The 18812-nt window shown below is 39.7% G+C and overlaps 1 protein-coding gene across 1 annotated transcript; it reads left to right on the forward strand.

The window, feature by feature from the left end:
• Positions 1-1622: 1622 nt before the first annotated feature.
• Positions 1623-18333, forward strand: cers6 (ceramide synthase 6). Its single transcript, XM_085765670.1, has 11 exons — positions 1623-2058; positions 2899-3004; positions 3109-3239; positions 8917-8974; positions 11161-11211; positions 11339-11431; positions 13825-13953; positions 14230-14336; positions 15835-15991; positions 16171-16194; positions 17371-18333. Exons 1-11 carry the CDS (start codon positions 1889-1891, stop codon positions 17527-17529), a joined length of 1185 nt encoding a protein of 394 aa, XP_085621796.1. The 5' UTR covers positions 1623-1888; the 3' UTR covers positions 17530-18333.
• Positions 18334-18812: the final 479 nt, after the last annotated feature.

The following is an 18812-nucleotide window of genomic DNA, read 5'->3' on the forward strand; positions in this document are numbered from 1 at the left end:
TTTTCGTGTGTGTGTAATAATGTAGCGACAGTATTAGATGACTGTGTGTTGGTTGGTTTATTATCATGTAAAACGACTTGACAGCTGCTTTGTGTGATACAGTGTGACACGAGTGGCTGGCGGCGCTTCAATGTGTCACATGCAGTCAGAGGTGCAGATGATGTTGTCAACGCTGTCCAGTAGATGGCGCCATCACATCTTCATCCAGACTGGTGACAGACGACTGGAGGACAAAGACAGCACACTGAAGAACTGCTCATATGAACATTATTTATCATAAACGATTATAGATCAGTATTTATCCCTATTATAAAGGTTAATTGTGGTTGTAATTTTCACAGTGATATGTTTTGAGAAGATATACATTTTATCTATCACGAATAAATCACATTGTCACATTTCATGAGAAGATAGGTAAGGATAATATTCCAGTTTCAGGGGCAATTGTGTGTTTTTTTGGACTATGATGAGAAATGACATCTCCAGCTGTAGGATGTTGTGACTGCAAATAATTGAGAGCATGATCAATAATTATATAATCACAGCTGCTTTCCCATGTGATTGATTTTAATTTATGGCCTATTTTTTGTCTTTTTTATGGCCTAATCTGTAAATATTCCTCTTGGTTTATCTTTCATAAAACTAGTGTGCCATTTATTATGTTGGCTAATACAATGGTCACATGGCATAAAGTCTGTAAATATATATATGTATAATGTTTAGTGCTCATGAACATTGGATTACTAGTTTACACCTAAACTAATGCAGTCCAGGAATTCTGCTTTATTATGCTATTTTTTGTACTTAGATTTTTGGAAAATGTTTCATTTGCAGCCATATTTATTTGCATTGTTTAATAGTAGGACATGTTTCTAACTTTTTACTGATATAAATGTACTGGAAAGAAAATTAGAAATATTTTTTTTTTCTATAGATTATAATTTAATGTTTTAAATACCAGGATTTTACATCTCTAGTTCTCTTGTTGTTTTTGTGTTGTTGTCGTGGATTATTGCTGTCATTTTGTTTTTACCTATTTTTATTTCATTTAATCTGTACAAGCACAGATTGTTAAATGGAGCGCCATGGAAATAAAGTTTATTATCATCATTATTCATATTATTACTGAGAGAAGCCTTGTGTTTCTTTGGCTTAAAAGGGGGCAGTGACAACTTCATTTATCAAGTGTTACAAAGTGAGATTAATATCTAGTGATTACTTCATCAAACCTGTCAGTAGGTGGCACAGTTTACCAAGCACACGCAGCCTTCAAGCCCATTCCTACATTGTTGCTATTTTATTTGTGCATAGTCTACATTCCCCTGTTTTACCAATATTGATTAACGATCAGTTGAGGTTTGACTGTAATAAATACTTATAGATAACAGGTGAAATGTTGTACAGCAGCAACAGTGACTGATTCCTGCCGCAATATAACAGCAGCATTTTTTCAATAACATAAACAAACGCAATAAACAAAACATCCTTTTCCACCACGATGGGAACCCACTCCCACTTTCAGGTTGGGCTGTGTTACTACTCTAAAAAGGGGGGGGTGGGGGGGGGGGGATGTGTGGTGGGGGAGGGAGGGGGGCTGATGCAAAATAAAAGTGTTTTACCTTGATCACACCGTGGTGTAGCCCGGCACAGCGTACACCGACCGTGCTGCATGACATTTCAACGCACCAATCAGTCGCGGAGGAGCTGATTGAGTCTACTTCCCTACAGTGGAATAGCTGAGGGGAAGCGGACGGACGGCGATCGCACACGGATATCTAATCATCAGCCCCAGTCCGCGCGGTCAGATCGCCGGCGAGAGACCTCCGAGATACAGCGGGCCATCGATTGATCTTCCAACCCCGGTCACAGTGTCTGCTTGCAGGGCGAGATGGCCGGTATTTTGGCGTGGTTTTGGAACGAGAGGTTCTGGCTCCCCCATAATGTAACCTGGGCTGACTTAAAAAACACAGATGAGGCTACGTTCCCGCAAGCCGAGGACCTCTATCTGGCGTGTCCTTTAGCGTTCTGCATCTTTATGATACGACTGGTTTTCGAAAGGTGGGTCTAAAGCACACATATATAATAGCGACGATAATGCTGATGATAATAATAACCCAGGTGGCCGCGATACTGCTTGTTATTATGTCGATGAAATTGTTCCGTTGGATGATGCAGCAGCAGCAGCACAGCCCCTCTGTCCATGGTCGTCAGTCTGTTACCTAAACAATGGCATCTTATCTGGTTAGCCCACAAATCACCGGGGCTGATCATCCTTCTTTCGGCAGGCCTGCAGCATTACGCGCTGTCTGCATTTGATGCATCTGTCAGTGCACACGCTGTGCAGCCAAGTTACCCTGTACCTGCCCCAACGCCGGCTACAGCTCTCTCAGCCCAAACCCAAATACCACTAAATCACTAAAGATGAAAACAGGGTGTTTTTTGTTGCCCTAGTTGCAATGGGTGCATGTTGAATCACTATACATTCGACTGTTATTGTACATGAGCAATACAGTAAGGCACAGAGTCATGATGGTCACAGCATCCTTCCTCAAGCATATGTGGGTCAGGAGTCTCTTTAGGGCATGTAGTGACTGAGGCCTTAAATTTCCCAATGAGTTGAACCCTTCTCAAGTAGTAATGTTGATTAAAAAGTGAATCTAATATTAGCCTATAGGTGTTGAGTCCATGTGGTGCTGTGTATATCTTATTCATGTCCCCATTTGGTAACTCAGATGTGCTGATGCACATGAGTAGGTGCAAATAACTGCTACTCACTGAGGATTTATGGCCATGGGGATGATTGAATGTCTCCCTAAATGTGACTAATGCCCCCTATAATTCACCTCAATGATGCTGCCTCTGTTTTGACAGAATGGTGTCCTGATCTTTTACTTGCAGGTTTATTGCAAAGCCATGTGCGATGGGCCTGAAGATCCAAGCCAACGGGCCACAGAAAGCACAACCCAACGCCATCCTGGAGAAGGTTTTCACTGCTATAACCAAGGTGGAGCATGGGTTCGCCTCGTTCTTGTTTACGTGCTGTCATACCTTTGTCTTTTGTGCTATGAATCAAAACTGCATCTAACACAAGAGAGTTTGTCTCGCCAGCACCCAGATGAGAAGAGGCTGGAGGGCCTGTCCAAGCAGCTCGACTGGGATGTGCGGACCATCCAGCGCTGGTTCAGACAGCGGCGCAACCAGGAGAAGCCCAGCACTCTCGCTCGATTCTGCGAAAGCATGTAAGGCAAATTACATTTAACACCACAACGCACACACCTAACTTACAGACTGTAGCTAAATCCAATCCATCACCCTGCCCATCATGTCTGCTTTATTGCTGTTTTGTATAATGTGGATTTATTGTTGGTTGGCAGTGCCATTCAAAGTGAAGACTGATTTAAATAGACTGCAGTGCATTAACACTTATCAATAACTAAACCATGACAGTAGTGAAAGCAGACACTGATGGTGCAGTTAAAGACAACTTTTCCCCAGCAGGTTCATTTTCATACTGTATGGAAATTAACGTTGCTCAGTGGCACACATCCCCAAACATGTTTTCCTGTAAATGGCAGCAGCAAACGACAGCTCATTTAGTTATTGCTTACTACAGTATATACACATGTGAAAAAGGGCCTCTTCACATTGATTAATGTGTCAGACCACTTGTCTAAACCCAAAAATATTCAGTTTGGAATCAAATAAAACAGTCATCACATCAGGAAGTTGTAATGTTGGTATTATTTGTTTTAAAAATGCCAGAAACTATTTATCAGAATAGTTAAACTGTTTTTTTATTTATTCAATTACTCATCAAGTGTTGATTGTTGCTCTTTAAATTATTTTTAATAATCACACATAAAATAAGCAGAAATGCCTCTATAGTCCAATACCTGCCATTTAAGCAGCTACTGCAGATGTGCTTTGTTTCCGTCTGATAACATGGCTCATGAAGATTGCAACATGAACGCTGGTGCTGCTGTGGGATAATAGTCAAATGTGTCCCAGTGCGAACCAACAAACCCACTCAGGCTGTAATAGAGAACTGGCTAATCTGCAGTGTGGAGGGTTTGCCATCAGGGAGATTGTAGTTACTTAGCAGTGTGATGTTAAAGGCCAATGAGCGAGTGTGGCTGTCAGAGCACAGTCATGTCTGACACCAGTAGAGCCAATCTGGCAGTTTGAGACACGGGGAGCCTCACATCTTCTGATCTGCCCGCGGCTGCTGTTCACTCAGGAGGACAGTGTCGGCTGATTAGACCACTGGACTCCTATTAGAAACTTTGGAGAGGAATCTGAAAATGCAAACCTGTTTCCTTGTTTTCACATGAGGAGAAGGTGGATCCGTGCTCCTCTCAGAACATGTATGGGCTTTCTGAACATGCATAAATAATAAGGCCTTCATTGCGCCAAAGCTGTTATCTCCATACAGCGCGATTGACTGCGGACGACATTGGGCTTTGCAACAGTTTGGCCAGGTTGTCTGTCTCAGTTGCTTACGATGCAATTCTCCAAACAGGGTTGGCTTCGGTCCTTTTAGCAGCGATTGTGCTCTAATTAGGCCCTCATGCACAGCTGTTGCAGACTGATAGCATTCTTTGTCTCTCAGTTGTCAGGATGGCTGATCTGTTGTCTGTTCTTTTCATTATGCTGACAATATGTAGCAGACACATTTGCTCAGGGAATAATGAAGACTCTGCATGGAGTTTGTTTACCAGCTATTGTTATTGCCTCTCTCTTTTCCCCAGATATACAGCAAAAAAAAAAACCACTCCAACAAGTACAAGTGTGTTTTTTTTGTGTGTGTGCTAGTAAACCCAACTCTACAGTAACCTCTGTCTCTCACAACAGAAACTGAAGTCTTTCCAAAGATTTCTTACAACAGATGTTCTGCAGTCGGAGAAAGAAACAGGTCTAGAAACAAACAGAAACAGGCTTGAGTAGTATTATTTCACCACAGACATATGAATTGTATTTGAAAGAGACCAAATTAAGATGGAGCAGTATTTGCAGTGTAGTTTTACCTGTGAATCCCTCCTCTCTTCAGTGTTCATTGGTTAGGACAGGCTGAGGCAGGATCACGCTTTGATGTCCTCAGTGGCCCCACTTGTCTCATCTCATCTTCATCTGTCCTTTCTCTTCTCCACTTTCACACTAAGAACAAAGAAAGTGTCACAAGCAGAAAATAATGCAATTCACAGCTTCTTAAGACAGAGACCGGGTATTTCCGTGAAAAGACTTTGTATCATTACATAGTTTTTTTTGTTTGTTTTTTTTGCTTTCTACCTTTGGTCTTTGATGTATGCTAGAATGTTTTGGGGAAATATGCTTATCCCATTTCTTGCTTTAGATGAGGAGATTGATACCACTCTTGTATCTGTGCAGTGAATTAGAAACTAGTGCCACCAGCACCTTAGCTTAGAGCAAAGTCTGCAAACAGCTGGCCTGGTTCTGTCCAAAGGTAACAAAATACATCTAACAACTCACTAATTAACACATTATATCTTACCTGTTTTAACCAAACCAAGAGAAGAAGTATAAAAGCAGTAAGCTGTGGCTGTGAGGAGTTATTTGCTGCAGTCTTTCTTGGCAGGGCTCGGTGACTTGCCTGATGTCACTGTGATGATAAGTCTGCCAAAAGTAATTATGCATGAGCAAGAAATAGCCGCGGATATATTGAGATATATTGCATAAAATATCAGAGTACTTGGCAAAATGTTTATCTAAGTTTTTTTCTGTAGTTTTCTTTTTTTTTTTTTTGAAGTGGCTGGTCATTGCAAAAAAAAAAAAAAAAAATCACATTCATAATTAAAAATGAACACCCACATTATGTGATGCTCTTTTGAATCATCCATTCCTCAAACCAGGTATAAAAACAAAGTCTGCAGTAGATTCTTAAAATGAATTCAGGTACTTAACCTCTGCAGAAATATTCTATTTATAGCAGCTGAGATCAGCAATATCCTCATTACTGCTCCTCCTCTGACCAATGTGTGTGATTTTCATACCTTTTCAACCAACAGACCTCCCTAGAAGAAGCTCAGCAGCAGACATCAAGCTGACAGTTAATAAGCATGTTTGTGCTCGACACATGCTTCCACTCATCCTGAGAGATGAGCCACATACACGTGTTCTTGAGAGACAGACACACCCCTGTTTTTCTTTTGAAAATTAGTCGCAGTCTTCTGGTAGGAACCACATCAGATAACTAGCTATTAAGAAGCTTTTTCATGTGGGCAATTGGAAGTCATCTGCCTAGTAATCAGACTGAATTATACAAATATACAAAGGTGAAAAGGATAGCTATTACTGCCTGAAGTGTAATAGAGGTGTTACTGCTGATTTAACAGCAAACGTGGAATATATATCACGGCTTTCTCACAACTGAATTTTGATTAAAGCCTCATGACTGATTATTGTTGAACCATCTGGAGGTAAACAGAAGCAGTCAGCTGGTGCTTAGACTACCCACCTGGAAAAGTGTCAGTGTTGAATTAAATAAGCCAGCATGGCCTTTTTTTATAATTTTATCCCAAAGCTAGGTGCTACACTCCGACTAAAGCCAACCCTGTTACTTAGTTTTTGATCGAATCAAAGCCGCCCCACTACAATTATTCCCTCCCTCAGGCAATGTCCTGTCTAAACAGGTACATTTAGCCTAATGGGAATCAGTGGATCTGTCTCAGTTTAAAACTCACAGTGTCATCAGATATCATGAATGATTCATGAATGTATAATCAAGCTGTTATGAAAGGATGGTGGGACTGTATGTGTCCTTATTTATACAACCTTATTCTTATCATGTCATATAAATCAGAGTTTGGTACCACAGTTACTAACCAGCATCAATTAATTACAACTATGTTTGACTAGTGGCTGATACATTGTGAGCAGAAAATAAACAATGACCTTTAAATAATTAAATGAAAAACAACCAGTCTTTACCGACATAACTCATAATTGCAAAAAAGCCATCTGTTCCTGACTTCAGAAAAAAATCTATTCACAGGAAGCTGTGTGAGTCACTGTGATTGTACATATATAGCAGCGATTCAGCAGCACTTGAAAAAGACTCTTGCGTGCTTGATGAAGCAGTTGCCATGCAACAGTTTTCACCGCATGCCAGGTAGACTTGTCCAGTTAATTTGGCTTTACAATACTGTTGATCAAGCATAAAAAAGCAGTTAATGACAGCCTCAACGGGCCACATGATAACATGTTAATCATTTCTCCTCTCAGAGTAACAACTGAATATCTGGAACAGGAATCCACATGATAGACTTGCTCTGTCAGATGTGACTAAACTGAGGAGCTGATATGGATTTTTCCTGCTCTCTTTTTAAGTGTTCATGTCGTGTTGTGCTTGGAGGCCGTGGCTGTCAAAATGTGTTTGATTTGAGGTCAGCTGGAAAACAAACGCACGGCACAACCTGCAGTGCCTCATCTCACATGACAAGCTGTACAGCTTCTGTCACAGCCACAGGAGCGAGTAGTGGCTGTTTTCCACACATGTCAGAGGGATCTGGCTGTGTTTTGTTCCTCTTCAACATTTTTACTTTATGAAACTATCACACTGTATCCAGATGTGTTTCTTATACACATACAGTATATCCCTTAGAGCATATGCTTCACTGGGAACAACATTAAATCTAATTGGTGACAAATTTGTCAAATTCTGTGACAGCTCGAGAATGCACAACAGGAGGTCTCTTATTCAAGCCTTGCAGTCAAAGTAGCTTTTGTTCCCTGCATAAAGATATTTGCTTTTGTCTGATGCAACTTACAGAGTTATGCAGAAAGGGACTTGCTAGTTAGCCAGTCTTAAATCCTTCCTCCCAGTTGCTGACTGCTATGAGTTGGATATATATATTCACATCTCCCTGCTCAGCAAGGCTTTGATCACTGAAGTGTCAGCTGAAGCAGATTCTTCTTTGCCTGTAAGCTCAGACCTCATGATCACTTTCCCTACTATTGTGTAGCTGTGGTTACTGTAAATGGTGTGCAGGGTTATATAAAGCACAGAGTAGGCTGGGCTGGGACTGGACACAGTGAGTGTCTCATCTTTCCCTCCGGACTTCACCAATGTGAAGTCGGTGATGTCCCATTTTTCGTGAGTCACACTAGACTGCAGATGTGGAAAAGTAAAGAGGACCTCACACCACTTTGTGTGCTGCAGTGTTCTGCAAATGACAGCAAGTAAAATCGTATTTAGAACATGTCATACCAGGTGGAAACACAATGTGAAACACTAAACATGGATGAACAAGGAAGTTGCAACCACAAAAAGTGTAGTGTAGTCAGAGGGTTCAGATTATTGTGGGACATATATATATTGCATGTCATCAGCATAGTTATGGTATGACACATTTTGTTTTTGAATGAGTTGACCCAGTCCCAAGAACTACAAATGAAACAACAGTGGGCCTAAAATAGTCATAAAACTATAAGTAGTATACAGTAAGTTGCATCAGCTTTCACATCCCCTGGTGATGTTTATGTTTTGGATTGTTCTGTATTGTTGGATTAGAGGATGTGGTGCAGCCCCATTATTTTCCAGTAATTGGTCTGAGGACATAGAAACACTTTTCTTCTCTCTCTAATCGTGTAAAGCTTTAGTTAGATTCCGGAAAAAATGCAAAAACAAAGAGGAAAAGAAAAAGCCAATTACACGGAGAAAATGTAAACTGCAAACACAGTGCTTGTCTGAGGGGTAATGTCGTTCACCATTGCAATGTGGAGTATCGCCATGGCCTCACAAAACCATTTAGGAGCACCCAAATATACCCCAGATACCATAAAGCAAATTATTCAGTTTGCAAAAAGAAGGATACGTTTGTGGATCAACCCATGGGAGAGAGAATTAAGTGTCATTGTATGTTATTGTATATATTGAACATTCTTCTTTATTTCTTTCAGGTGGAGGTTCACCTTCTATCTATACATATTTACCTACGGAGTGCGTTTCCTTAAAAAGGTGAGTTTTACTTAGACAATTGAGCAACAGCCTTCAACCAGTCATGACTGCTGAAGTTAGTGTGACTCATTGAGGTCTGAGGCCATTTTCTGCAGAATAGTGTGTGGACATCCACGGGCAGCATGAAAATCCTGTGGTTTATGAACAGGACGTCATGGGACTGGGAGACACAATGGAAGTTATGTTGCAAGGGACCAAGTTTACGAAGTGAATTTGCATTACAGCCCAGGACAAGTAGTGTTTTTTAAAGAATGGATCTCAGAAGGCTCTTTTGAAGTAAAGAGGAAACTACTGACAAATAAAGCACTTGTGCTAAAAAAAAAAAAAAACGGTGGTGGGTGGAGTCTATTTCTAGATGTCATGTTTTCCCATGTCAACAATTAATTGAAATGGCACATGATAGTGCCTGCTTGCTAAATCATAATGACTTCACAGAGATGAGTTTATTTTTATCTCCTGGCAGCTACTGTATATTGTAAACTTTACATAAATTACAAAAAGTGTCATTGTTCAGGAAATGAGTAAAAGTGCGGTGTAGGGCTAAGTTGCTGAATGGCTAAAGTAGCTCTCCTTATGCCAACAGTGACAGTGTTAACGGGTGCCCGGTGGTTAGAGAGCACGTCCCATGTAGGCATAGGCTATGCCTGAAGTGCTGATCGTTGGTTCAACTCCCGGCTCCAGTCTCTTTCCCTGCTTTCCTGTCTGTCCTATCAAATCTAGGCAACAAAAAAAAAAAAAACACCCAAATGAAGTGCATAATAAATTTGACTGAAAGATTTGAAAAAATCTTGATTGCATTGTAGTTAAATGACTTTAAGGCTTTGATATTGGTGACATTTGGTAGTACCAGATGTTTGAAAGTCACCGTGCTTTCCATTTAGCACATGGTTCATAAGATAGCAGGCAGTAACAGTATTGTATGTTTCTAAAAAATATTTAACATTATTTGCCTACTATGAGTAGCCTACTTACCAACCAACTCCAGTGCTGATGCCATTGCCTAGTATTTTACACAGCTCTTCCCCCGTGTGGGTTAGCAATTGCAGCTAACATTCTACAGTATGCTAAATTGCCTTGTATACATAATTGCAACTCCATATTAAACTTTATCACTTATAAAACACTCTTAACCTTCCAAATTTTGGCTAATATTCACTTGGTTCATCTTGTTAAAGTCCCCCCACGTTTCCATACTAAGTTTATTACAGGAGATGCTGGAAGTGTTAGCTATAGTTACTTACTTAGAGAAACCAGTAACCTTGTGCAAGTTCAGAAACGATGGTCATTTTTCCGAATGAGCCAGTTAAATACTGAAATCTGTGGCTGAGATGAATTAATATATTTCATGCATATATTCATGAAAATCCATAATTTAGCGTAATCACCAGAGCAATAGTTGAGATAGCAGAAAGAGGAAAATCTCTCAAAGAAACAAGTTGCATGACATAGCACTTTGTGAAAATAGTTCATTCCTTGGCAGTCCCTGCTGCTGGCTGCGTTCGCCGTGGGGTTTATTAATAGAGCAGGTCTGGAGATGTAAACTCACACAGAGCGATGGGTCACTGTTTGCTCATAACACAGTCTTTAGTATAACAGTTACCATTTCACTTTTCATCCTGATATCATGTCTTCACTCAGGCCTGAACCCCTGTGGCTCCTTGGTAATCCTGCTTCCCTTTTTACATTCAAATGTGCACCGTAAAATAAATATCTTATACATTCAGAGTTCAATAAACCACATTGATTTCGTTCAGAATCCATCAAGGGAATGATGCATTTTGCAGTGGTTACATTGATATCTGTGTGTTAAATATTGAACTCCAGCGGTATGTGTGGGAGCACAGTAGCACTGCTTTTATATTGTAGTTAATGAACCCTGCTCTTTTTATGTTTTATTGAAATGCTTTACAACTTTGTGTGAAATACACTTTTTCGGTTTGTTTTGGGTCATTGACAACATTGTCTTATTTTTATAAAACATAGCCTTCTGTCAGGGTCGGGATGAAATATTTCATTGTTTTTCATAGAGCTTTTGAACTGAACTAAAACAGTACTGTCTTATGTAATCAAGTCTTCTCATGTTTTATATTTCAAATATAAAATGCTATGAAATAATCTCACACTTGTTTCATAGCTATAGGTTAAAATGCTCTGATTTTAAGCTGCTGTCTTTGTTTTTTCCTCAGACTCCGTGGTTATGGAACACTAAAGAGTGCTGGTACAACTACCCCTACCAGGTGAAAGTCTTTTAACAAAGCCATTTTCATCCATCCTCAGTAATCATGATACAACTAGACAAATTGCATCACCAACACTCCTTCTCAAATATTTATTTTAACCCTGTTGCTTTGTTTGTTCATGCAGCCACTGACTGTGGACATCCATTATTACTATATACTGGAGCTGTCTTTCTACCTGTCCTTACTATTTTCGCAATTCACAGACATCAGGAGGAAGGTAAGAACAACTGCAAGTCACACCAAGACATCTCTAATAACATGGATCATTGAATGTTTGGTGAAAGATTCACTGCAGAGCAAAAAGTGACATTATTAGTCAATTTTAGACAACTTTGTTCTGTTCCTGCCACTGCAGTATAACAAGGCAATGGCATCATTATCCTTTTCTCACTGTCTCTTTTCCGTCACCATGACTCTGTAAGGTTTTTGCATATGAACATTTGCTTTCTGCCTCAGTGTATTCTCACTGGTGTGTGAAATAACAAAACATTGCGAGGCTGAAAAAGGATTAGCAGTTTGTCCAACATTCAGAAATTGGATTTGCTGTCAAACTTCATAAAAAACTTTTCTCAAACTCTCAGAAACCATTGGCCGGTTTAGAGATTGTTGATTTAATTGAACGTTTTTACGTAATCCACTTAGCAAAATTCTGTACTTTTATATGGGTGGCGCCATTTAATACACAGGTATATTATGGAAAAAAAATTGATATTCCAGTGGTAGGAAAACTAATAGAGAGGGCACTGTTTTTCTAATACTGAATAAATAGAACAAAATAATTCACATCCACTTGTTACATGTACTTATGTATTCATTCTGTATTATGTCCACCATACTATAAACAAGGTTTGAAAGGTCTGTGTTGGTCAGTGTTTGTAAGAGCTGAGGTTAAGTGTCAGTTTGTGCAAACATTCAAAATGGGAAACAACAAAAAGACCCAAATCTAACTTCAGCTCACATTCTTGTTTTATATAGGTGTCTATATAAATGGCGACACATGGTTAATTAAATATCAATTTGCATGCCTTCCAGCCATGCTCTTACTCCTGTCTCCTCTCCAGTCCAGCTCTGCCCTCTCCACAACACACTCCACTCACTGCACTCACAGCAGCAGCTCCCATGATGCCATGCTGTGTATGCCTTCACTCTGTCATCTTCTTTGTTGACTGTTGGCATGTTGTCTGTTTTTGTTTCTCCTTTCAGTTTTTTCATGCACAGTACTACACTGAGGAGGTCCTCTGCACCCCCTGCCAATTCCAGTATGTTCTCCCCTGCACACTCTTGCCTTGCTTTCATTCTGTATCTCGCACCATTTGCTCTTCCTTCTCATCCTCCTTCTCATTCTTTCACTAGTCTGGACTGGGTCTGGCTGCTTTGAGCCGAGACATTTCATTAGCTTAAGATGTGCTGGAAGAATGCTTCCCCATGCCACCTGTCTGCATCCGTAGTCACCTGGAGCTCCGCTCAAGCAAATCTCAAACCCAATGGTTCATACCAAGACGTGACCATATAATAATAGGACGGCTCATATATTTTTATAAAGTGATTGTTATAGTTAGAACAGCAGTGGGATATAATACCCAGGTACTGTAGTGCTGTACTTAACTTCCTATTGTAGCGATATATCATGCATACTTTATGCTTTCATTCCACTACAGTTCAGATTGAGGTATTATATCTTCAACTGCACTGATATTTATAGTAGGCTAGCTAGTTCCTTTACAAATTAGGATTTTACATACAAAACAAATGACAAGCTTATGAATAAAGATAATTATTAAAGACTATGTACTACGCCTGATCATTTACATCAATAAAATGCTGCTGATTTATTTTACACTAGTAATAATAATCTAACATAGAGTACAATATATAATAGTGTGACAGTGACTGGGGGCATTTTTCTGCGGTCCTATTAATACTTTAAGTAATAATCCAGTAATAGAAATGTTAATACTTTTTCAAAACATTTTCAATGCAGCGCTTCTGCTTGTGGTATTTTACTTCAGTAACTCATCTGCATGTTCCTCCTTGAGACAGTGATTTATTATTTGACAGAATGACACAGAGACAGTTTCAACAACATAGTGTGTTCAAGAAAGCTCAGACATTGAGGATGTACATGCTATTTCTATATGCAATGATTAATCATAGCCTTTCTTAGATATCTTTTCAATTGTGTTGCCAATCACAGTGACACATGATAACCGTGCCTCAACAAAACAGAGATCGCATTTTGAAAGACATGGGTCCACGCAATAATCACATGCGCAGCTACTAGCTTGAGCGAAGCACATTTCAAGGACATGAAAAAATAAACATGGAGTGCTTCTTCTGCTCCACTGTGTTGTACAATGCCTCCCAAAATTCAGCTGATATTATTCAGCAGTGGCAGCCTTGCCATTTTGAAAATACACAATTTTCATCAGCGTAAAAACACAAGGCCACTGTGTGCGCACACAGTAGTCAAGTCCCTTTTAGTTTGTCTTTTTTTTTGCACTTTACTAGAAGCTCCGGATATGTCCTGCATGCAGTGACTCAAACAGCCATGAAGCAGTATTCAAAGTGCCTTGTATAGTTGTGACATTTCCTTGGCAACTGTGTCCTCAGGATTTCCTGATCATGTTCCTGCACCACGTGGCAACAATCTCCCTCATCACCTTCTCCTACGTGAACAATATGGCACGAGTGGGGACTCTGGTCATGTGTCTCCACGATGCAGCTGACGTGCTGATAGAGGTGAGGATGGGCAGAAGAATTAAATGTTATACAGTAGATGGACAGATAGACACGTAGAGGGAAAGCTGACTGGATGTGTGGGTGGGTTGTTTTGACATCTTTATCTATATTTAAATCCAACTCTCATATGATGAGCATTGCATCAGTTTGTATCATACAGGTACATACATTGTTGCTGGAAACAAGAACTCTTTTAAATCTAATGCTGCCAGAAATGTTTGAAGCAGTTGTTTACAAGATAAAATGTGATTAATTGTATGTTTTTTCTCCCCTCAGGCTGCCAAAATGGCAAATTATGCCAAATGTCAGATTCTGTGCAACCTCCTGTTTGCAATGTTTGCAATTCTCTTCATAAGTTCCAGACTGGGAGTTTACCCCGTCTGGTAAGTGCAACTCTCCTGTGTACCATCATTAGCATCCTGCTGGTGGCTGGCTTTAGTTAACTCATGTTAACCCACCACCTACAGTACTGTTTGCACACACTGCAGTGCATAGAGACATGTAGGGTCTTAAAAGATCTGTGCAGTAGATGTCTGAGTTGTTTTGCACATGTTGGCACGCCGCAGTGTTTTTTTTATTAACTACGGTACTTTCTCTGTAACAGCTTGCAGTTCAGACACATCTCTGTGAATTTTGTTGCTAAGAAATTGTTACTATGGATACAGCAGCTTTTACTTCCCAAAGAAAGCCATACAAGTGGAGCGCAGATCATTATGCTTATTGCTTTATCATTGAAAACAGTGCCTAGAGTTTCAGCTGACACACATGACGATTATTTTGGTTGTGTTGCATGTTTTTTGGTTTTTAAATTCTTATTGCATTTATTAAACATTATAAATTGTAGCCAATCTTTCAGAAAGATGTCTGTGCCAGAGAACAGAGGCAGGTTTAAATATTTTAAAACATTTATTTTGGCCTTGTTTGGTCAGACATTTAAAAGTCTAACAGCAGCTGGTGAATTACAGTTATAATGGGCAATTCTGATGAGCAGAGTTAGCCTACTGCTAATCAGTTTTAGTCCTTTAAAGTGTGAATAACAGTCATCTTAAAGTCATCAGCAGCTGTGTTATCTTTTCCTTCAGGAGTGAAGGGAGATGTGATTTAGTTTCTAAATAAGGCGCAGTGTTGTTGGCTGCTTTTCCATGAGAAACCATTGATAATTGATCAGCACAAAAAAGCTATTTTGAGGCATCTAGATCCAAGTTTGTTGTCTTAAACAAGTAGGCCAGTCATGAAGAAGCATTTGAGAAACACAGAGGTTTTCGGATTAGTTTATGTAACCCCTGAGAAGATTTTCTTTTGTTTTTTTTAAGTCATCAATCTGCTGTTGTCTGCCTTTGTTGCCACTGTATCATATGATGATCCAGCACCACATTTTAGTCAGCACCCACCACAGCAGTAGTAAAGTTGTCATTACTGCAAAACTGTTGCCATGGCTCTCAGTATCTGGAGTATGATTCACTCACAGCCATTTGCAAGAATTGGCCCAGGGATAAATTTATCACATGTACTTTTGATCGTATGTCATCAAGCCAAGCACGGCATCGCTTTTTCTACTCCATTAGCCGTTTTTTATGAGAACGTCTAGACTTATTGCCGAACTATAAACAAAACACTATTTCAAATACACATCTATTTGTGCTATAAACACATCATTAAAGGTGCTCCACGAAAGACAAAGAGCTGGAGCAAGGCCCAAATCATTTCTTTTCCCTGGCTACTGTTGGCATTGCTTTTTTATATACAATATCCCCCCACCCCACCCCACCCTACCCTACCCCACCCCACCCTCAACTCAAAGTAAGTGCTTTTAATCCTTGTGTTTTCCTAATTAAAATGTGGAGTTAATTATTTCTCTCCCCTCCTCTGTGGCTATGAAAGGATTTTAAATACCACCTTGTTTGAGAGTTGGGAGATTGTAGGGCCCTACCCGTCCTGGTGGGTCTTCAACCTGCTTCTGATCCTGCTGCAGCTTCTTCACTCCTTCTGGTCCTACCTCATAGTGAAGACGGCGTGCCGAGCCATATCTAAAGGAAAGGTGAGTCACCACAAACACACACAAACTCACACCTCCTCTTTTGAGTCTCTCCACATAAATTCTTCCATTTGTACCTGTCCTTGTATAACAGTGTGTTTAGCTGCTGCTACATCTATAAATAGGTTTAAGTGTGTTTGACTTGTTCTTTCTGTTCTCTATGTTCACCTGCAAACCTCGAGGTGGGAAAGTGGAATCCTTTACATGTAAGTAGTAGAGTTCAATCAACATGGTGCACGTTGCATTTAGTCTGATGTCATGTCTCTAGCAGCCATGTATAATCATTTGCATTCCTCATTGTCCTGACTGTCAATCAGCCCTAACCTAATCAGTGTATGTTTAGCCACACTAGCAGCATGGCTTCATGGATGGCGATGTCAGTCAGTGGGATGCTCCATTGCTTTGGTGCAGACTAAAATATCTCAACAAATATTGGAGGGACTGCCATGACATCTGGGTCCCCTCAGGAGGAAATGTAATAACGTTAGTGATGTTCTGGCTTCTTCTGTGATGCCGATATCAGGCCTTTTTTTTTTAAATTCATAATAAAATACTTGCAAAATTGAAGACATTTCCACAAGCCTCAGCTGTAGTTTGTGCTTAGTGCTCTTTAGCCAGTGTTAGCATACTAACATGTTAAATAAGTAATGCTGACAGTTGCATTTAGCTTAGAGTTCAGCAGACTCTTAGTCTTGTTAAAATCTTCCATCTCATCAGTGTTTAATGGTGTTATCGGTAATTATTTGTCAATTTATTCATGAATCCTGAATTGCTTATTACACTTGGATAAATTGACACCTGGCGTGATAAATTATGTAATCTGTGGTGCTAAAAAGATTATGTGATGCTCGGAAAATGAATTGCCAAGAAGTCTGGTAAACAATTAATCATTTATACACACAAGGACTGCCAAACATTCACAGGTAGCAGCCTCAGAAATATGAGGATTATCTGCTGTTCTTGGTTTTATTTCAGTCTAAATGGAGCATCTATGGCTTTAAACCTGCTTGTAGGATAAATAAGATCTACCTCTGGAAAGATCAAATGGGCATTTCCTTTATTTTCTTATATTTTACAAACTAAACAGTTGAGCTACCGATCAGAAAAAAACTAATCAAGATTAATCAGCACTGTAAATAAACATTAGCTACAGCCCAAATAATGTTTTGTTTAGATGTCTCCATATTTAAAGTCTGCAAATTGCAAATTGATTTTATGGCTTTTGCAGCTTGTTGCTTCACATTGATTGGCAGAACAGTTCCCTGTTTGATATGCAAAAGCCAATTTGCGATGCCGCCATGCATGACTGCCACAGATAATGACACAGACAAGAATTTTAATGAGAAAAATCTCATCTGCGACCATCACTCTTCCTGCCGCAGGTGTCTAAAGACGATCGCAGCGACATCGAGTCCAGCTCTGATGAGGACGACAGCCCCCCACCCAATCAGAAGCACCACAACAGTGCCACCAACGGGACCAATAAAAGTCACGGGACCAACGGCTACCTGACAGGAGCCCCCTACCCTGACGAACACTGACTAAGCTGATATCACAACACTGGAGCCATGTTACAGACACCATCCATCAATTTGTGTGCTTGCGCGTGTGTGTGTGTATTTGAGTGTGTGTTGAAGACTTGAACAACATCGCCTGTCTGGTACTGGAAGTTCTTTCAAGATATAAGTGAATGCAGATTTGGTACCAGTTTGATTCTTTACTAATTTCCTCGCGCAGTTTAGTCATCTTCATCTATATATTTGCATCAAACTGCACTCAGTGAGTTATCAAAGCACTCCTATCGGTACAGCCCACTCTCTGTTTAGCCAATGAAAGCATTCCACTTTATGGTGTAAGCATGCTACTTTAACATACAGTAGTCTGGCATACTGGGGGTGTGTTATCCTTATGTTTAAGTCTTTCTATGTTATTTATTTTTTATAAATATGTTTGCAGATGGTAGTTGGACATCTACTCTACTTTGCTGTCATCTTGAACAACGACGCAGCTGTTATTTTTTTTCACACCACACATCACGACAAGTATTAGCAAAGTGCTGCAGACCTGGGTTTACTTTCAATGCTACACCCCCAAAGATTTGCCAATAAACGATGACTGAGTTTGTCTTCACTCACAAATGGATTGTAATGTGTGAAGTTTACTCACATTAAAAAAGAAAAAAACAAACGTTCTCCACTCAAACTGTATGAGATGTCAATAACAGTATTATGTGTGCGCATCAGATATGGCTAGATGCTGTATTCCCTATTAAAGCATTTTGTTAAGTATTCTGGTACATTTCTGGTAAGCATTTCATTAAAGGCCATTTGCTGTCTTACATGGCAGACTTGCGTTGTTTTAATTATTCAATAAAAAAAAAAAGTACATGAAGACTGCAAAAATGTGTGGGTATGTTTAATATGCTTAACCACAAAACCTATTTGTCAAACTGTGGTGGTGAATGATAATTTTAAAAAGAAGGAATTGCTTTTGGAAACAAACATTTAAGTGCTATAAATCATGATTCGACATTGATTATTCATGAATAAACATGTGACAATTTGCACTAGGTCTTTTTGCCATAATACTGTACATTTTTATGTGTAACGGCAACAAAAGCGATGGCATAAACAATGAAATTAATCATGGATAAATTCCATGTATGCTGCTTTGTTTTCAGGGTGTAGGCTGTCTCAAAAGACCTGAGCCATTGCTAATGTTATTAGAGGCACATTTTCCTACTATGATAAGCACAAAAGATGTGTTTTACAAATAAATGATCACATAAACAGTCCATTGACCTAGTCTAAAAGTTCATCACCAG

This window comes from Trachurus japonicus, chromosome 21, assembly GCF_045865225.1.
Source record: "Trachurus japonicus isolate A0001 chromosome 21, Traja_1.0".
Classification (NCBI taxonomy): Eukaryota; Metazoa; Chordata; class Actinopteri; order Carangiformes; family Carangidae; genus Trachurus; species Trachurus japonicus.